The sequence below is a fragment of the Eptesicus fuscus genome, chromosome 15 (genome assembly GCF_027574615.1).
Source record: "Eptesicus fuscus isolate TK198812 chromosome 15, DD_ASM_mEF_20220401, whole genome shotgun sequence".
Taxonomy (NCBI): Eukaryota; Metazoa; Chordata; class Mammalia; order Chiroptera; family Vespertilionidae; genus Eptesicus; species Eptesicus fuscus.
The window spans coordinates 51,832,470-51,854,748 of record NC_072487.1 but is presented as its reverse complement, the minus strand read 5'-3'; the positions used below and the strand labels follow the sequence as shown (position 1 = coordinate 51,854,748).

General features: G+C 35.7%; 1 protein-coding gene across 2 annotated transcripts in view; it reads right to left on the bottom strand.

Moving 5' to 3' along the window:
- DCAF10 (DDB1 and CUL4 associated factor 10) overlaps nucleotides 1-22,279 on the bottom strand; it is a 48,182-nt gene that overhangs the window by 7,832 nt on the left and 18,071 nt on the right. Inside the window, exons 3-5 of one of the 2 annotated variants that reach the window (XM_054726742.1) lie at nucleotides 12,686-12,883; nucleotides 4,252-4,454; nucleotides 2,533-2,646 (exon numbers count right to left, since the gene is read on the bottom strand). In XM_054726742.1, coding sequence (XP_054582717.1) covers nucleotides 2,533-2,646; nucleotides 4,252-4,454; nucleotides 12,686-12,883 — 515 coding nt within the window. The remainder of the gene's footprint in view (nucleotides 1-2,532; nucleotides 2,647-4,251; nucleotides 4,455-12,685; nucleotides 12,884-22,279) is intronic. The other variant, XM_054726744.1, reaches the window with a different exon arrangement.

Sequence of the window (22,279 nt, the reverse complement as noted above, 5' to 3'; positions counted from 1 at the left end):
AAGGAATCTGGAAAAGTAAAAGATAACAATTCTCATCTCAGAAGATCTGGTTCAGAGAAGGAAATACTTGGAAGCCATGAAGACTGCCATTATATAAATAAAGGGCTATGTGTACAAGGAGAGGGACTTATGGCCACCAAAGGCAGTACTGTAAACAATAGATGTATAATTTTGGAGGTGAGGGAAGACACTCACACAGAGGCATGTCAAAACAAGGGGTGGGAGACACTGCCAATCATATATACTCCTGGTACTCTGGTATGGCCCATCATTTCCTTCTGTGTAGCTCTAATGCCAGTGACTGCTGCAGTGAGCCATTGTTACAACTGGGAATAGGTCAGATCCCTCGGGTATGTGGAGAACCACTTGTACAGACATTATGAGAAAGCAGCTTAAAAATGTAATATCAAGAGAAATACTTCAACACTTCTCTTCCTGTGGAAGGAGTTCCTTTGAAGATAATGAGCTCCTGTCAAACCCTTTGCAAACTATTTCTCAAAAAAGATGTACCTTCTTTTAAAAGATTCCCTTTAGACTACTAGCATTGATGGGAACCTGTGACACTCCAAATTACACTGTTATAACCAAACTATACCTAAATAATGATTTCACATGTGATTAAACTTTAACTTTAGAGAAAAACAAATCCCTATTTCCAGAATTAATTTTGAAAATCGATAACAAAAGCAGAAAATAAACCCATTCTAAATAGCTAACTAGTGGTTTCCAAGCTGTGCTCCTTGGAGGTTCCTCAACAACTGCAAAAGGGGGTGAACCACCTGGAGACCAGGGTAGAGATGGGGTGGGTCAAGGGCTTCCCTAATTTCAGTTGAACCAGAGTTATTCCACTTTTATTTGTGCTAAATCCCTAAGAATCCACAGCAAATTTCCTGTCAAAAATAGTTTTAATCCTAAAATAAGTTTTTACAGCCATCATATCTGCCAAAGTATGGTGCTAACATATGCTGACACCTGAAGACCCAGGATTCCCAACATTCCGAGCAACCTTACCTCTAAGCCCACCTTCCTCTCTCTTTCCACTCTCTAATTTTCTTTTTCTCTCTGCCCAGGCTCCCAATACATCATCTCTTCTCCCAAATGTAACTTTTCATAGCATAGAACTGCTATAAAGTTTTGTTTTGGTGTTTACCAAAGTAACAAGCAAGCTTGTGAACTATTCTTCTTAAATTAAGTTTCGCTTTTCTCATGGATGGTTTAGTTAATCAATAAAGATTTTTTTCAATGGTTAAGAGCCTTCGATTGGCCTGGCTGGCATGGTTGAGCATCAACCTATGAACCAGGAGGTCAGGGTTTGATTCCTGGTCAGGGCACATGCCAGGCCAGGTTCGATCCCCAGAGGGGGGTTTGCAGGAGCAGCCAATCAGTGACTCTCTCATCATTGTTTCTCTCTCTCTCCCTCGCCTTTCCTCTCTGAAATCAACAAAAAAAAAATAAAAAAAGCCTTGGCTCGTTTCCCATCGCCAGGGAAGAAGAAGAACAGGCAGAATCTATAAACGAAGTTTCTGTTACAAATCAAAGAAGAAATGCTACACATCTGGGCACAAATCTCTAAATTTAAGAGGAAGAGTTTTTAACCTTAAAGTGAAACATCACAGTCTTCAGCATCCAGAAGAAAGTGGATAAAGCTATAGATTAGGTTAGGAAGGGCGCTCAAACCATTCTACTCACATAAGTAATCATGCAAAATAATTAAGTATGCATTTATCAAGCACTTAAAAGGTGAGGCCTCCTAGGGGAAACACAAATTATAAATCTAATGTATAATCCTTTCCAAAAATAGCTAGATAGGAAACATGCTGATCAGCAAAAGGTAACCCCAAATTACAAAAAACTGTATCTGACTACCAGTCTATAAAGAGGACAAATAAAAAGTGCTATAAGAGTTTAGATGTGAATTAGGACAAATAAAAAGTGCTATAGGAGTTTAGATGTGAATCAGAGGGACGGTAGGTGAAATTTGCATAGGTAGAAAGCATTTCAATTAGAAAATGGAAGGGATCGGCTAAGCAGCTAGTTCTGCCAGACTGGCTGGGGGAAAACGGGCAAAAGCACAATGGGGCCAGATTGTAGCTCACTTTATCCCACCAGCCCTCTGAGTCTGTCAGGCATTGCTCAGATAAGGAGATGGCAGAGTAAAAAGTCTACTGGGCTGAAACCAGATGCCATTCACAAGCACCTGGTAAATATATCCTCTTATATTTATACAGCACTGTCACATGCATAATCTCATTTAATTTCCATAGTAACCTTGATTGGGATATTTCCCAACTACTTCCTCTCCAAACTACACAAAGCCAAGTCCAGGAAATAAAATCAAAGCTTAAACTCCAACTACAATTTAAACCCAAGATCCTCAAACCCAGAGACTCTGTTTAGCTTTTTAAAAAGGATAACCAAGGGGCAAGGAACAGCCTCATCTTTATTGGCTAATTTTACGGATTAAAGTAACCAAAGAAAGCTGTTTGGTAGAATCACTTGTTGCAGGATTATAAAATCCAATTTTTAACCTACCTTCTCTTTGCGAGGCTCGTGACATGTGTTTCTCAGAAGATGAATTAGAATCACTATGATGACAAGGTGAACCAGAAACTCTAGGACCAGATGAACTTGATGAAGTAGTCAGATCTTAAAAATACAAAAAGTTCTGACAATACACCTAGCAAAACTCTGGTGATATCTCTTAACTTTTTAATCAGCTACTTGAACCATGCTATTAAAATCCATCTGGAATATGGCAAGTACATGTCCACTTAAACTGGCTTATTATAATTAAGATTAAGACAGGACAGCTCTCTGAAGTGTTCTATCTAAGGCCTCGTCCCTTTCTAAAATCTTCTATACCAATGACTAGCTTAAGTGAAATATAAATGAAAAACAAAATAAACACAGGAGCATCATTGGTTCTGCATCATTTATGTAATGAAATGGAATAAAAAATATTAATAAGAGTGAAAACTGAGCTGTTTAGCCCATTGTTTAATGTTAGAATAGGTTCCAAACAACAGGCTCATTACCAAGAACATGAACAGATCTTTCTTAAAGCATACCAAAAACTTCTATTATCATTCTTGAAATTATGTGAATACTATATTTGAAATGCAATACAAATTTTGCATTGAAATCCTTGGAAAATAAAATGAGTATCAGATAGCTGAGTTTGATGTAGTACTCTAAAGAGCAATCTATTTCATCACACTTTTCTAGTGGCCCCACACTTCTGTGGGAGCTTCTTATTAAATTAGTTAGTTCCCTTTGATGTTATTAAGTATCAGAATTACCCTTAGAAGTCAGAAAACCTACTTAGTTTTTTTAATTACAAAATGCCAACTAGGCCTTTAAATTACTGCTTCTCAGAAAGCTAAAGTTGATTATTAATGTTTAACCAGAAAAAAGAAATCTGAATCCAAAAGGATTATATCCCTTGCTTGCAAATAAACTGGTAAAACCTAAATTTCTACTTTTAGCAATTGGGCAGTTGCAGTACGAGGCCTACACATTCCAAAGAAATGGCCCTATGCACACAGGAGAAAGAGTCTAACCATTTGAAGCTAATTTTTTAATAGCATTTTATGAACATTATGTGTTCCAAGTGGGTATGTTCCCAGATCAGCCCTCTTTTTTCCAAAGGTAGATGAAATATAGTTTCTATCACATAATGTGGATAAATAATAGTGCATAGATTTTTCTGAGCCCCAGTTGCACTTAAGTCCAATGAAATCAGCAATAGGAAAAGGAACAGGACTTCAGCAAGAGAATGTTTAGAGGTCATGAGGTAAGATGGCCCTGGCTACCTGTGTCTGAGCATTTGGAAGTCGAGGATACACTACAGAATTAAAACTAAAATTCCATATTGACTATAACTTAAAAGCTCTATTGGGTTCCAGAAGAACTTAAAAAAATTGATACTACCTCAGACCATCATTAATTTTTGAGATAGTGATGATTTAGAAATACTGATGAAAGGTTTTCTGGCTAGCATAATGCTAATGGAAATATTTTTAGACTTAGCAGTTATTCTTCCTAGATCATTTGTGATCAGAGGCACAAGTTAATGCTATGTCAGAGATACATATAGATCATTATCTTTCCATGAGGAAAAGCTCTCACTGACCTTTCCAAATAATGTCTTTTAATTTTCTTCCCTTCTACCTACTAACATTCTCAGAATGGAAACATAACATCCCTATGTCTGAGATTCTTTGGAAAATTCTTCAAAAAAAAAAAGCTTACCTGAACTTGATGTAGTTCTTCTTGCTCTCAAAATGGGATAGCTGCCTACTTCTAAAGACTTGGTTAAGTCAAGATCATGCAAAATCAAGAGATATCCAGAGGATGTTGAGATCAACATTTTGGAACAATCTGGAGTTAATCTCATTCGCATAAGAAAACGTGTGTGAAAAAATTTCTTATGTGGACACCCATCTTCTGTACACCTATAGAAGAAATCAAACCAACAAAACCTAGAGTTATCATAAATATAAGGATTTGGTGAAAGTCATGTTTTTGTCCTTCAAACTAGAATTTAGGATTAGACTTACATATGATTAATTCTTTTGCTCACCATTCACTCTTTCATCTCCAATTTTCCTTCTTAGATTATTCTTCCATACACACACACACACACACACACACACACACACACACACACAGCGCAATATGCTAATTAGACAGGACAGCCAAACGACCTTCCGGGCAAGGTCAGGGCTGCGAGGGCCAAGGTAGCAGCCGCAGCGGCTGCAAGGGCCGAGCCCCTTGCACGAATTTCGTGCATTGGGCCTCTAAAATGTGTGTGTGTGTATGTATGTATATGTGTATGTATGTGTGTGTGTGTGTGTGCCGAAACCGGTTTGGCTGTGGATAGAGCGTCAGCCTGCGGACTAAAGTCCCAGGTTCGATTCCGGTCAAGGGCATGTACCTCGGTTGCGGGCACATCTGTGCAGGAGGCAGCTGATCGGTTTCTCTCACATCGATGTTTCTAACTCTATCTCTCTCCCTTCCTCTCTGTAAAAAAATCAATAATACATTAAAAAAAAAAAAAAAGACTTTGTTGAGGTAAACTCACTTTTTATTATTCTGAAAATCTTTATTTTACTCTTATTTTTTATTAAAAATTTAGCTGAGGGGGTATGGGAGGCCGGGGGAAGGTCAATGAGGAAAAAAAAGGAGACATATGTACTACTATTTGTAATACTTTAAACAATAAAATAAAATTTAAGCCCTAACCGGTTTGGCTCAGTGGATAGAGAGTCGGCCTGCGGACTGAAAGGTCCCAGGTTTGATTCCAGTCAAGGGCATATATCTTGGTTGTGGGCACATCCCCAGTAGGAGGTGTGCAGGAGGCAGCTGATCGATGTTTCTCTCTCATCGGTGTTTCTAACTCTCTATCCCTCTCCCTTCCTCTCTGTAAAAAATCAATAAAATATATGTTAAAAAATTAAAATGTTAAAAATAAAGTTGAATAAAAAATTTAGCTGAGCATATACTTTTAGGTTGATAGTGATTTCTTTCTGAATATCAAGGATATTCCACCAAGTTCTGGCTTCCATTGTTGCTATTTTTACGCCTACTATCAGTCTCATTGTTACTTTGTATAACTTACCTTTTCTTCCCTTAGGTTGATCTCTTTGTCTTTGGAGTATTACATTTTCACTCTGATAGGTACAAATTTGGATTTCTTTCTATTTATAGGGATTCATTTAACTTTCTACATCTTAAAATTCATGTTATTCATATATTCTGGAAAATTCTCTATCTTTATTCCAATATTGCCTCTCACCTATTTCCTCTATCTTTTAAAGCTCCAAATAGATGTTAGAAACATTCACATTTCACTCTCCTCTCATACTTGCTCTTTCATGTTTTATATCTCCTTATTTCCATTTGTTGCATTCTGGGTAATTTTTCAATATCTATATTCCAAACTATTTTTTTAAAGTTGTGTCTGCTACTTGACCCATCTATGTGTTTTTAAATTTCCATAGTTGTTGTTGTTGTTTTACTTCTATCTGGCTCTTTTTTATATTCCTTGCCTATGTTTTTTATTCCTCCTTTTATTTACTTTTTTTTGTTAATTATTTTTAAAATTGTGAACTATATCAAACGTACAGAAAAGTATATAAACATATGAAGAGTTTGAAGAAAAATGAACTCCAATGACTCATCACTCATGTTAAGAATTAGAACAATACCAGTTCATTAAAATTCCCTTCTATTTCTCTACTCTGATGCATCCTACAGTCAACATTCAATGCTTCAAGCATAAAATGTATTTTCTTCTCTCTCCAACAATATTCATAGGTTTTTGAAATTTTAAGTTTTCTTTTCCCTATGTAGTTTCTATTTCCTCCAAAATATTTCCCCAATTGTGTAGGTCTTTACATTAGAAGCTTTTCTCAAATGTCTATGTTTAGCTGTCTGCTCATAATTAAGAGTGGGGAATTAAAAAGCTGATTGGGAACTCTGAGTGGTGGGACAAGCTGAGCTTCATTATGTAGGGTGAAGCCATTTTTTGAAGAACTCCTACAGTATCTTTGGTTCATTAACTGGAAGAAGCTAAGGGTCTCTGAATTCAATATTCAGTGTGTATATGGTAAGTTAGTATCCCTGATTTTGTTAAGTAACCAAGCCTTTAACTGTGTGTGGCATCCTTCACTACAGAGATTCTCTATTTTATTCTCTTTAGAAGATAAAATTTGAAACTTCTTTTGAAATGGAGAAGGTCAATCAATCGTCCAGTGGTATGGATTAAGGAAAGAAACACAAGTTCTCAAGTATCTTTCACATGATTCCTTACTTTAGCTACCCCTTCTATTACAGAGTACCCAGAGTTGCTAGTCCCTCTGATTTTTGAGGATTTTGTATAAGTTGTCTTAAACTCTTAACTTATCCCCACTGCCAGCCTAAGATTCAGCTTTCTTTGTACTTACTAAGTCAAATTAAGTTGCTAAGTCATTTGCCACTCACTCACCTACTTTCCAGATTTAAAAATTTTAGTCATTGCTTCCTTTACTATTTCCTCTCCTTTATGAGTTTACCACACCTTTTATTTTTAAATGTTTATTGTAGTTTTAGAGGAGTCTTCTAGTCCATAGATTTTATTTAGGTCTTATGACTTAAATGAAACATTAACAATGTTCTCCATAAAAGTTATACAAAATTTCAGTTATAACTTATTCTTGTTTATCAACTAAATTTTTTAATTACTAAAAACTGTAAACTTTAGCCTGGCCAGCATAGCTTGGTAGTTGAAAGTCAACCCATGAACCAAGAGGTCACTGGTTCGATTCCTGGTCAGGGAACATGCCCAGGTTTCAAGCTCAATCCCCAGTAGAGGGCATGTAGGAGGCAGCTGATGAATGTTTATCTCTCCCATGGATGTTTCTCTCTCTATCCCTCTCTTTCCCTCTTTCTAAAATCAATAAAAACATTTTTTAAATATATACTTTAAAAAATTAATTGCTTGTTGTGATTAGGAACAATACTGCTTTTTACATTTTGATCTTATCTCTATCTAGCAGTCTTGGTTAATTCTTATTAATTCTGATAATTTGTCAGCAGAATTTCTAGAGTTTTCTATATAGACCAGGGGTCATAAAAACTGGTCTGTGGACCAACTCTGGACCATTGTCAGTTTTTATATAGAAAGTTTGTTGGAACACAGCCACACACATTCATGTATTCACAGCCACAGCCATTCCATGGCTGCTCAGAGACCATACAGCATACAAAGCCTAAAATATTTATTACATGGTCTTTTATAGAAACTGTTTGCCAACCCCTGATATAGACAATCACATCATCTATGAATGCTATTGTTTCATTTTTTCCTTTCCAATCCTTATATCTTTATTTTTTCTATTGCACCAACTAGGACCCTGCCACCCTCCACCTCAAAATAATGGTGAACAATAATAATATCAGGCATGTTTCTCCTCCCTGATTTTTTAAAAATATATTTTTATTGATTTCAGAGAGGAAGGGAAAGGAAGAGAGAGATAAGAAACATCAATGATGACAGAATTATTGGTTGACTGAGCCTCCTGCACGCCTCATACTGGGAAATCAAACCATGACCTCCTGACTCATACATAAGTCAATGCTCAACCACTGAGCCAAGCTGGCCAGGCTCTCCTACCTGATTTTAAAGAGAATACTTCTCAAGTTTCACCATTTAAACATGTGCTATAGGTTTTAGTGTATACTTCTCATAAATTTCGTTTTATTTCTAATTATCAGTTTGTTTTTAACAGCTTTATTGAGGCATAATTCACATACCATAAAATTAAATCATTTAAAGTATACAATTAAGTGATTTTTAGTAAATTTAGAGTTGTGATCAACAACACAATCCAATGTTAGCACATTTGCATCACCCTAAAAAATCCTTCCTATTAGCAGTCACTCACTCCCCGTCCCTACTCCCAGCCACAGACAACCACTAATCTACTTTCTGTCTCTATAGTCCTGCCTATTGTGGACATTTCATATAAAAGCAATACTACTAGTATAATAAGTGGTCCTTTTGTTTGGCTTTACTCACTTAGCACAATTTTTTGAGGCCCATCCATGTTATAACTTTGTTTCTTTTCATTATCAAATAGTATTCTGTCATACAGATATACATTTTGTTTATCCATTTACCAGTTGATAGTTGGATTGGTTCCATTTTTTGGCTATTATGAATACTACTTCTATCAGCATTCATGTACAAGTTTTTGTATGAATAGATGTACTTATTTCTCTCAGGTAGATATCTAGAATTGCTGAGTCATATGGTAACTATGTTTAACATTTTGAGAAACTGCTGATGTGCTTTCTAAAATGGCTGTCCCATTGTACATTCCTACAGTAATGTATGAGGTTCGTTTCTTCTCATTCTTGCTAATACCTGTTGTGTTTGTTATTAAACCCATCGTAGTGGGTGTGAAGTGGTATCTCATTTGGATTTTACTTGCATTTCCCTTATGACTAACTGCATTGAACATCTTTTCATGTGCTTATTAATCATTTGCATATCTTCCTTGGTGAAATAACTATGCAAATATTTTGCCCATTTTTAAACTGGGTAATTTGTGTACATATAAGTGAGTTGCAAGTTTTTTATATATTTTGGACACAAATTCTTTATCAAATTTGATTTACAAATATTCTCTCCCATTCTGTAGTTTTTCTTTTCACTTTCTTAATGGTGTCATTTGATGCACAAACTTTTAAAATTTTAGAGGCATTTTATCAAATTTTTTTTTTTATCACCTCAGCTTTAGTATTGTATGAAGATTTACTCCCATGTTTTCTTCTAAGAATTGTATAGGTGTAGCTCTTATGTTCAGGTTGAAATTCAATTTGAGTTCTAGCTGGTTTGGCTCAGTGGATACAGCATCGACCCACGGATTGAAGGATCCGAGTTCAATTCTGGTCAAGGGCGTGTGCCTTGGTTGCAGGTTCAATCCCCAGTCCTGGTTGGGGTGCAGACAGGAGGCAACCAATTGGTGTGTCTCTCTCACATCGATGTTTCTCTCTCTCTGTCTCTCCCTCCTCCCTTTCACTCTCTAAAAATTGATGGAAAATATCTTTAGGTAAGAATTAACAACAACAAAATAATAATAATAATAAAAACAAAACAAAATAAAAAGCAATGGAAAAAATATCCTCAGGTAAGGATAAATAAATAAATCTATATTGAGGCCAGGGAAATGGTTTTGTAATAACAGTTCCTTGATATTGGTTGAGACTTACTCTGTAGTTCAGGACATGCTCATTTTTGTACATGTTCTAAGTTTGCTTCAGATGATGTATTCACCATTTGTTGGGAGCAGAATTATAAAATATGCCTAATGGATCAAGCTTATTAATAAGATTGAAATATTCTTTAATTCTTACTAATATTTGGTCTATTTTATCTATTAGTAAATGAAAGAATGGTGTTATTTTCCACTAAGTTGGGAATTCTGACTTTTTTCTTGTAATTCAGTTTGGTTTTGCTTTTTATAGTTTGAGGCTATGTTATTAGGTGCATACAGGATAAGAAGTCTTTTATTTCTAGTGAAATAAATCTTTTCATATAGTACCTTTTTATCATTAATAATGCCTTATGCCTTAAACTCTATTTTGTCTGCTATTAATGTAGATACAACTGTTTTTCTTTTATTTGTATTTGCCCATTATTTTTTCCCATAATTTTCTGTGCTTGTCTGGTTTCCAAGCGTTCTGTTTGGTTTGGATATGTCCCTTATAAAGAACATATAGTTGGGTTTTATTTTATAATCCAATCTATCATTATTTTTTAACTGACTAGTTTAGTCCATATACATTTATTGTGATTATTGATCACACACACACACACACACACACACACACACACACACACACACACTAGAGGCCCAGTGCATGAAAATTCATGTACTGGAGGGGAGGGCCCTCAGCCCAGCCTGCCCCCGCTCACAGTCTGGGAACCCTCAGGGGCGGGAGGCGACCTGGTGATCAGGGGAAGGCAACGCCACCATCACACCTCTGCTGCTGTCACTGCCGGCTGTGCAAGCCTCGGCTGTCCCTGGTTACCTGTGCCTCAGACTGGCCCTGGGCAGCTGGGGGGCTGAGGGGACTGGGGCACTCCAGAGGCAGGCGCCCGGCAAAGCCGGGCCCGCCTGGGGGTGGGCCCGGCCTTGCCGCGTGCCTGATGCCCCGGTGAAGCTGAGGGGACTGGGTGCCACCATCTTGTGGCTGTGGGCGCCACCATCTTTAAGGGCAGGGCAGTCAATTAGCATATTCCCTCTTTATTAGATAGGCTATATTATCTGCCTACCATATTTTTATGCTTAATTTTTCAAATACAGTATGTTAAATATATTTTCCACATATATTTCTATCTTTCAATGTGGTTTATGTTTTCTTACTGTATCAAAATTTTAATTATATTGTCAAATCAATTTTTCCCCTTTTAGTTTTACCTTTACTGATAAGGCATTTTAATGTGTTCCACCCATGATAGGTATTATAAGATTGCATTGAGAAACATTGATGTGAGATGAAATATCCATCAGTTGCCTCCCGAACATGACCTAATCAGAGATCAAACCTGAAACCTAGGTATGTGCTCTGGTCAGGAATCCAACCTGCAGTCTTTTAGTGTACAGGTCAGCAATCCAAACAACTGAACCACCTGGCCAGGGCTACCTGTTTTTTTAAAATGATTTTCCCCATCTTTTCTACCTCTATTGAATTGATCATATTTTATTAACTTTTGTCCTTCTACTAATTTGGAAGTTATCATTTATATTCTTACTCAAATTTTATTTCTAAATTTAAAATTTTTTAACAGGTATGTTTGTCTTAGTCTTAAGATAATCAGTATGGCCCTAGTCAGTTTGGCTCAGTGGATAGAGCGTCGCCCTGTGGACTGAAGGGTCCTGGGTTCGATTCTGGTCAAGGGCACATGCCTGGATTGTGGGCTCGATCCCCAATAGGGGGCATGCAGGAAGCAGCCAATCAATGATTCTCTCTGATCATTTCTCTCTCTCTCTCTCTCTCTCTCTCTCTCTCTCTCTCTCTCTTTCCTCTCTGAAATCAATAAAAAAAATCTTAAAAAATAATAAAGATAATCATTATGTAGCTCTATCCCCTGCTCAAGCAACATGCATAGCTAGAAATCTTTCAGAATATCCCTTTTCTTTTTACATATGACCTTTGAAAGAATATTTCAGAAATGATCCTGGTGTATTACTATATTGTTATTTCACCATAGCTAGCAATAGATATGTTTAATTATTTCTCAAATCTCAACTCTTTAAATAATCAATTTCTCTGTAAGGAGACATTTTATTAGTGTTTCAAAACAGAGGCATCACTGACATTTTAGGTGATATAATTGGTCCATTATGCAAACTGTCCCATGTACTACAGGATGTTTAGAAACTCTTATCCCTGGCTGACTAAATGCCAGTACAAGTCCTCTTTTCTTCCATAGTGACAACTAAAATTGTACCACACATTATTTCCAAACTTTCTCCTAGGGATCAGTACCACCCCAATTGAGATACTAACTACTCTTTGAATGATGAAAACACAGTGCACAAATGGCCAAGTAAAAACAGATTTAGAATTGAAGGACAGCCTTAGCTGGTTTGGCCCAGTGGATAGAGTGTCAGCCTGCAGACTGAAGGGTTCTAGGTTCGATTCCGGTCAAGGGTATGTACCTCGGTTGCAGTCTCCTCCCTGACCTGGACCCTGGTCAGGGCGTGTGCAGGAGGCAACTAATGAATGTGTCTCTCTCACATCGATGTTTCTTTCTCTTTGTCGTTCCCTCTCTCTTCCAGTTGCTCTAAAAATGAATGGAAAAATATCCGCAGGTAAGGATTAAAAAAAAAAAAAAAGTGGGGAAAAAATAGAATTGAAGGACAAAAGAGTGAAAAACACTTCAGTTCAGGAAACTTATCTTATAAACCATTTTTTCATCATTATGCTACTTGGACTCGTTTCCATAGAATTTCTCCAATTTTTTTTTTAGATGCAACATATGACTAAGTACAAGCAACAAAAGATAGAATCATTTTTTGTTTTTTCCCCCCACAAAACCAGTTTCTTTCTCCTAAAGATATAAAAGCTGAGACAGAACACTGAATGTTTATCATCTTAAAAAAAATCCTAACATGATCTCCTATTCACAAACCTGTTAGTGTCCCAAATAATGACATTTCCATCAAATCCTGATGTTACTAAGAGTCTTGTATTAGTATCATATTCGATGTTCTTCACCCAGCTAGTGTGACCATGTAAAGTGCATACTTTGTTGTTCAATTTTCTCAGATCCCATAGTGCTATCGTAGTGTCATCAGAGCAGGTAGCAAACAGCCGATTATCAAGAAATCTACAAAGCAGAAAAGAAAAACTGGTTTATTTAATCTCTTATTTAAGAAATCTTGAGAAACCATATTACCTAATCAAGAAAACAAACAAAAAAGGCCTACAAATACACTGTATAAGCCCAATGATTCTGATATACAACAAATAGTAAATATAATTCACATAATCACAGAGAAAGGAACTGATTTAATGAGGGCCACACTGCAATTTTATCCATTGGCTTTACAATACTGACTTTTATTTGGAAATGAAAATAGGAATAGATGTTTGGAATACAGTTGTAAAGAGGAAAAAAAACTTTAAAATCCATATAGGAAACACAAATGCTGAGAAACAATTTAATAGGAGACAGAAGAGATTTTGAAGACAATTTCCAAGGAAGACATGTTAAACGCAAAGGGTTAAAAATTATGAGAAATTTTTACTCTGCTACAAGTAACATCTCTTTCTTTTTAGAACACATGTACATGCAAAAATTGCTATTAAAATGCCATAATTTTCATTTATTAATTCAAAGGCATTCTCTAAGTAAGCTCACCAAGCAACATTTTATTAGGACCAGTCAAGATTACAAGATAGAGAATTAAAATACTCTATTTAATTCAAACTTTTAATTACTTCACACTAATTTTTTAATCCTTAGTGAGAATATTTTTATACAAATACTTAAGAAATAACAAACATGCCAATCACATTTGAATTTCTGCTTAATTCAACATTGGGATGCTTTCTCTAACATATGCTTTTTTTCCCCCAAAATATATTTTATTGATTTTTCACAGAAAGGGAGAAGGATAGAGAGTCAGAAACATCAATGGGGGAGAAACATCAATCAGCTGCCTCCTGCACATCTCCCACTGGGGATGTGCCCGCAACCAAGGTACATGCCCTTGACCGGAATCGAACCTGGGACCCCTCAGTCCGCAGGCCGATGCTCCATCCACTGAGCCAAACCAGTCAAGGCTAACATATGCTTTTTCATATAACTTCCTAAACTCTCGCGGAAGATATGAATTCCGGAGCTTCTTTCAAGATAAAATTACATATAATTATTTTCTATCAGAAATCAACCTCAACATCCACAAACACCACAATGACCTTCCTGAAACTTAACATGGTTTTAAAATTTCAGGCCTTTGTTTAGGCTGTTCTGCTACCTGAAACTACCTCCTCCTACCCCTTCACCTGGCTAACATTTGTTTTCTTGTTACTATTCAGCTATCATCCCCTCAACGAAGCCTTCCCTCTCCATCCAGCCTGGGATAGATCTGTGGATCTTCTAAGCATTCTACACTTCCATTAGAAAGCTTAATATTACAATGTATTTGTTATAGTAATAATGATAAGAATAATACAGAATAAGTATCAAAGTGTGGAATTACAGTGTGATATTAAAATATGATGTTAAGAAGTATTAAATATAATGTAAACAGGTTGATTAAACACCCCTGAGTGGCCTGTATGCAGAAAAAAAAAGTAAAGTGATCTGTTCCCCATATGTAAAACCAGATATGCAAGGCTCCTGGGACCCGCTGATAAGACACACTGAAGACGCCCATCTAGGCACATAAAAAGAGGAAGCTCTGGAGGAAGATCAGAGAGGCTGCTCTGCTCCTCCACAGACGGTCACTCTCCACCCCCCTTCCTGCAATCTGCCCAAGCTCTGCCATGGACTGTGAGTCCAAACAGTGAGCCGGAAACCGAGGCCTCAAACAAGACGCTGAGCCGCAGCTGCAACGTCCAACGTCCAGTGTGTGTGTCTGTCGGCGCGGATCCCCGGGTGGCCTGCCAAGGTCTGGAAACCACCAGGACTCTGGTAAATAAACCGTGAGTGATTCGTGCATTGCATGTCTGTCTCCTGTGTAATTTATGCTCGGTCAATATTAAGTAAGTACCTTGGGTTGTACGTGTCAGTTTAGAGACTGGCTGAGGCACCCTTGGTCACCTGTGCTTACGTCCCTGAAGGAGAAATTGGGACAGTACTGCCATGGTATCTTCTTGAAGGGAGGGGGAACCCGTCGGCATGGTTCATGGTTAGATCTGCAGTACCTAACACGCTTGTGCCAGGCACATAATAAACACCAATATTTACTAAATGAATGAATGAGATAGGAGTTAATTTCCTGGTGGAAAAGACATTATAAATACATGTAAATAATTATACAAGATAATTGTGTGGAATTAGCAGAGAAAACGAAGTGGTTAGGAAAGACTTCATGGTGGTGTCATTTGAACTGACTTGAAAAGATGAGCAGGAACTCCTTACAGAAGCATGTAAGGATGATGTACTCTGAGAGACATTTAGGAGTGCTGTGTATGAAAAAGTAGAGACAAGTAGAGAATATACCATGGATTTATTCTATAATGATTCCCAATAATTATTTAATTATAAATACATGCCCACTGAAAATATTTTTTAATGGAGAAAAAAATTCCACCATCAAAAATATCTGTTCCTGTATTTCAAACCTAATATCTCATAAATATTTTGCTACCTCATTAAAGTTTTATTGACAAAATCATTCTTAATGGCTGAGTAGCATTCACTGTATGAATAAACCATAATCTCTTTTCTTTTTAAAACTAAAATACAATTGTTGGATGTTTAGATTGCTTGCAATATTTTACTACTATAAAATACTATGATGGCCCAGCCAGCGAGGCTCAGTGGTTGAATGATGACCTATGAACCAGGAGATTATGGTTTGATTCCCGGTCAGGGCACATGCCCAGGTTGTGGGCTTGATCCTCAGAGTGGGGCATGCACGAGGCAGCCAATCAACGATTCTCTCTCATCATTGATGTTTCTCTCTCTCTCTCTCCCCCCCTCTCCCTTCCTCTCTGAAATCAATAAAAAAATATATTTTTAAAAAACCACATATGACAAATCTTCTAACAGCCAAATATTAGCCACATCCTTAGTTATTTTTCTAAGTACATTTGCAGAAAAATGTATTACTAAGTAAAAAGGGATTTTTAAAAATGTAAGGCTTTTGATACATATAGTCAAATTATCCCCAAAAGAACATACCAATATGTAGTTCCACCAGCAGTGAGGAGAGTCCATTTCTCCAAACCCTTGCCACACAGATATTTTTAAATTCTGCTAAGTGCTGAAAAAAAACTTTTTAAAAAGATTGATTTCAGAGAGAAAGGGGGAGGGAGAGAGAAAAACATCAACAATGAGAATCATTGAACAGCTGCCTCCTGCACACCCCCACTGGGGATGTAGCCCACAACCTGGGCATGTCCCCTGACCGGGAATCAAACCCTGACCTCCTGGTTCATAGGTATCAATGCTCAACCATTGAACCACACCAGCTGGGCAAAAATCATCTTGTTTTAGGTTAAAACTTTTTTTTTAGTAAAGATGAACTTTTTTCATATTAATTAGAAGATTTTATATCTTTTGTGATTTGCTATTCATGTTCCTTACTGATTTTCCTTTTTCAGTATTATTTTTATTATTGAATGATAAAATCTCTTTATAGTAACAATTATATATCTTAATTTTTCAAATACAGTGTGTTAAATATAGTAAGAAAACATATAAACCACATTGAAAGATAAATATATATGTTTATATGTTTTCTTACTGTATCAAAATTTTAATTATTATATTATCAAATAAAATTTTCCCCTTATAGTTTTATCTTTACTGATGAAGCATTTTAATGTGTTCCACACATGATAGGAATTATATAATTATAAAAAACATAATGACAAAAGGCTACTGAAAGTCAGTCAAACTTTTAAAATAAGTTGATCATCATCATAAGAGTATCTTTATACATTTGAAAATTTAGGGAAAATATATAAAAAAGGTATTTTATTTAATCTAGAGAAAATAATGCACATATGGATTGAAAACCCCCAGTGGGATTATATTGCTGTGGGCCACAGTAGTCTACCCTAAAGGATTTAAGGCAAGAAAGTGACAAAATTAAATAAGAATTTCAGAAAGATCTCTGAAGTGGCTAGGTTCCAAAACTCTTGGATTTTCATAAAAAATAAAGTGAGTGTTCAGATTTTAATTTTTTGTCAATAAGGTTATTGAAAAAATTATTGTTACATGAAAGTATATTTTAAAACCAAGAATGAATATAATCTTTAAAAAAAGCTAATAATTTTGAATTGAATAAATCTACCTTAATGAAAACTTCAATACTTTGACTTTAGTTTTCTCATTTTTTTACCTCAAAGTATTACCTGTTAAAAATTTTGGTATTAGAGCCCTAGCAGGTTGCTCTGTGGTTAGATCATTGACCTGCCAACTGAAGGGTCCTGGTTTTAATTCCAGTCATGGGTACAACGCACCTCAGTTGCAGGCTCCATCTGCAATCCCAGTCTGGGAGTGTGCAGGAGGCAACCACTCAATGTCGCCTTCACATCAATATTTCTCTCTCTCTGTCTCTCCCCATCCCTTTCACTCTGTCTAAAAATCAATGAATATCCTCTCAAAAAATATCCTCGGTGAGGATTAACAACAGATGGTTAGAGCGTCGTCCCCAAAATGGTTGCGGGTTTTAATCCCTGGTCAGGAATCAACCAATGAATGCATAAGTAAGTGGAACATTAAATCAATGTTTCTCTTTTTCTCCTCCCCCCACCTTCCACTCTCTCTAAAATCAATTTTTTTAAAATTTTGGTATTAGAGAATCATAGGTAAAGAAAATTATAGAAAAATAAGAATTTAGGCTAAGAGACTGGTTAAATTATCTATAGTTCTTACCCCAAAGTAAGCAAATGCAGTGAATGTAAAGTTTTAAACAAGTTCTTGGAGTTCTGGTCCAATCCTCTCAAATGAAAACTCAGTCTAGCCTAATTAGTTAATAGTTGTAATGTTTTTAACTCCAAAGTCCCTAATAAAACAGGAGACACTCCTTCACACACACACACACTGAAATCTATGAGTTTCTGAATTATAGAACTTCTCTGTATGTCCCCATCAAACCCCAACATATGACTATAACTCTTGATAAATTGAGATATAGATAAATTGAGGTCTTCATTATCAGAAGATAACTGGTAAAAAATGACAGCAATTGAAATTAAGTTTTCTTAAACAGGAACCAACATTTCATTGTAAAAGGAAAAGAAAGTGTTGAGTAGTTATCTAAAAAGAACTAAAAATCATGAAAATCCTTTCTTACATTTATTTAACTATGTGCAAATTCTTAGAACAAGAATAAATTAAATTTTTTACATAATCTTTACAATGAAATTATGACATCAGAATATTGCATCTTTACTTCATATTGAGTTTTGTACTATAACCATAAAGAGCCTAATTTTCTGTATAATATTCAAGGACTTTATCACTTTTCCCAAGGGCTTTCCTTAGTCATGTGAGATACATAATTTTTCAAAGTACCTATCATGTCATCATTTCTGTTATTTTCTTTTCTCTAATTGGTAACAAGTCTAACTTGATCAAATCCTCATTTTCCAATGATTTTATATGTAATCAATTCTGTAACATCACTCTCAGGGTTTTGTGAAATTCTACATCCTTTGAAAGTTAAGAAATTTCATGTTCCCAGGGATAAGCACTGATTTATAGTATATTGTTTGAAATATAACAATCAGGAAAGACCAACAAAGACAGTGGGAAAGAAAAGTAGATTCTGGGATATTTAAATGGGTACTAGTTTTTTAACTGTCATATCATGAAGTAAATATTCTTATGATATCCTCAGTTACCCCTGTAACCACATAATTGAGGGAACTTAGTTATTAAATGGATTTTTAAATCTACATCCAGAGTCCTCATGAATTACAAGAAAGCCTATAAAGGGGCTTAAGAATTTAAATTACATACTTTCCCTAAATATGAAGAAAATGCTCTCCACAATTATCCACATTTTTATTTATAAGATAAGCAAATCTCAAAACTACAAAATAAACTAGAAGACATTACTAAGTATGTGCAAAATGACCACTTAAGAACCAGGAAGTGCATGCCCTCATCTCTGAACAGTAGTGAGATGGTCTAATGGAACTGAATATGAATTCCAGCTTTACCACTTATTATATACATTATATACCTTGGGCAAGGCTCTTTATCTGGGGTTGCAGTTTCTTCATCCCTTAAAATGGGTACAATATCTGTCTCACATCAGGATACCATGAGAATTAAACATATTATGTATGAAAAGTACTTCACAAAAGGTTTGGCACATGGTAAGCACTCAAAAAATGGAAGTTAGTATTATTAGATACACACACTTAAGCTCATGCCAATGACTCCTCAAATTCTTACTCAAAACTGTAAAGTTATATTACTTCTAAAAAAGCTTCAAAATCTGTTTTTTTTCTAACCAACAAGATAAGAAGCAAATTCAAATTTGTAGGTGTGGGATACTAGGGCAGGCACACTGATAGCAGCAAATGAGAGCTTACATTAATAGGGAACACACATTCTAGTAGCAGATTAGTCAGAGCCATTTTGAATAGGAGCAAACAACTTGATATGCGTCTTTTCTTTTTGAGGTAATAAAATTTTAAATTGTGAAATATAGAGAAAATTATGAAGAATATAACAAACACCTGTGATACTCACCACCCAGCTTTATCAAATTTTAACATTTTGTATCATTCAGATTTTTAAAAACATGACAAACACAGTTGAAGTACCCTGTATATCCCACCCCAAACCCATTCCCCTCCCTCCCTCTCCAGAGGGAACCACTATCCAAAATTTGTTGTTTGTTGCTCCCCACACAATTTTTTAATACCATGAATTCATAAGTATGGAGCTATAAACAATTGATAATATTGTTTTGCACTCTATTCTTTAAATACTTAATGAGCACCCACTATGTGCTAGGCATAGTTCTAGGTGCTGGGGATAAAGCAGAGAACAAACAAAGAAATACATGCCCTCATCAAGCTTGTGTCTGTATATTTTCAAACTATATAAATGGTATCACACTACATACAGCTCATTCTACAGTTTGCTTTTCTGGTTCAACCTCAAATTTCTGAAATGTATCTCACATGCTGATTCTTTTAGTTTTAACTGATGTATAGTATTCCATTGTATAAGTATACCAGAGTTTACCTTCCTCTTGCAGATTTATTTCCAATTTCTAATACTAATAATGTTATGATGAACCTTCTTAACATACCTCCTTGCTCACATGTGCTGTAATTTTTTTTTAATTTATCTTCAATTTTACCGGATGTTGCAAAATTGCTCTTCAAAATAATTTTACCAATTTATACTCCATCAATAATATCTAAGAGTTTCTATTTCTCAACATCTTTGGTGTTTCTTCATTGCTATTTTTATTTGCATTTCCATGGTAACTAGTAAGCTTGAAAATCTTTCCTTATTTATTGCTTATTTTAGTTTCTCTTATGTGATTCTCTGTCATTTTGTTCCAGAATAATTAATTGTCTTACATATTCTGAGTACTTATCCATTTTTTAGTTATTTGCATTAAAAACATTTTCTCCCACTAGCCTATAGCTTATCTTCTCACATTCTTATGTCTTTGGTTATAAGAAAGTTTTAAATTTTAATGCAGTTGAACTTTTAATCCTTAATGGTTTATGCATTTTATGTATTTAAAAAAATCCTTTCTTATAGTTAGAGTATAAATATACTCTATATTTCTTCTAAAGCTTTAAAGGCTTGCTTTCATAATTAGGTATTTAACCTAACTGGCAGTTACTTTTAGTTACAGTATGAGATAAAAATTTAATTTAACTTTATTTTTTCATATGTATAACCAGTTCTCCTTTTTCCATCCTCCCAACCCCACAGTGATTTACATATAATGCCCCTGCTGTCATATGTTAAATTCCTGGAAGCTCTATTTCATCCCATTAGTCACTTAATCTATCCCTGTCCTAAAGCGATGTTTGATATCTGGAGAGGTGAGTACTCCTACCATCTTAGTCTTCTTCAAAACAGTCTCAGGTATTCTTGGCCTTTGCTGTTCAATATGAATTTTAAAATAAAGTTATAAAAACTTGATATTTTGATTAAAACTGCACTAAATTTATAGATTAATTTGGGAAGAAATGACTTCTTTATGATATTGAGTTCTCTCCTCCAGAGAAGATTTTCATTTATTTTTTGGTCCACATGGTGTGTGAATTTAGTCCCCACACATGCATGAAGGCTGGCTTGTGGTTAGAAATTCAGATTTTCTGACACCCCGCTACCCAATGCCACAGTTTAGATGAACAAGGTGATTTATTTCTAGATCACTATTTTTGCTAAAAGTATAACTCTTTTAAGTCCCACCCTTCTGCAGAGTTTTCTATTAGACTCCTCAGCCTCAAATGACGACAGAATTATTCTCCTGACCTATGTACTCCTCAAATGTTAAAACAGAAGCTCAAAGTCACCAGCATTTGGCCAATGCCTCCATGGTAAAAGACAGCTTGAATACCTGTTTACTTCCTCGTATTCCTACTTCAACTTCATTTTTGGCCCTATGATTCCTTTCTTTCATATCAGCTCAATAGTACATTAAAAATATATATATTTTGCCCTGACCGGTGTGGCTCAGTGGATAGAGCGTCGGCCTGCGGACTGAAGGGTCCCGGGTTCGATTCCGGTCAAGGGCATGTACCTTGGTTGTGGGCACATCCCCAGTGGGGGGTGTGCAGGAGGCGGCTGATCGATATTTCTAACTCTCTATCCCTCTCCCTTCCTCTCTGTAAAAAATCAATAAAATATATTTTTAAAAATTATATATATATAATATATATATAATATATAAAAAATTATATATATATATATATATATATATATATATATATATATATATAATTGGGCCAGAGCTAAATAAATATATATATATATATATTTAGCTCTGGCCCAATGGCTCAGTTGGTTGGAACATCATCTCGTACACCAAAAGATTGCAGGTACAATTCCTGATCAGGGCACATACTTAGGTTGTGAGTTCAATTCTTAGTCGGGCGAGTGTGGGAGGCAACAGATCCATGCTTCTCTCTCACAACAATGTTTCTCTTTCTCTTTCTCTTCCCCTTCCTCTCTCTCTAAAAAATCAATAAAAAAATCCTCAGATGAGAATTAAATATATATATTTAAAAAATTTTAAATATATTTATTATTGATTTCAGAGAGGAAAGGGGAAGGAGAGAGAGAAACATCAATAATGAGAGAGAATCATTGCTCAGCTGCCTACTGCACACCCTCCTCCACACTGGGGATCGAGCCTGCAACCCGGGCATGACCCTGACCTGGAATCGAACCATGACCTTATGGTTCACAGGTTGATGCTCAAACACTGAGCCATGCCAGCCAGGCAAAAGTTAAAATTTTATCCAGCATTTCTAGTTTATCTTTTATAGCCTCATTTCTTATCTGCTTGATTTACTAGTTTTGGATGCAACTATCTATATATATAAAAGCCTA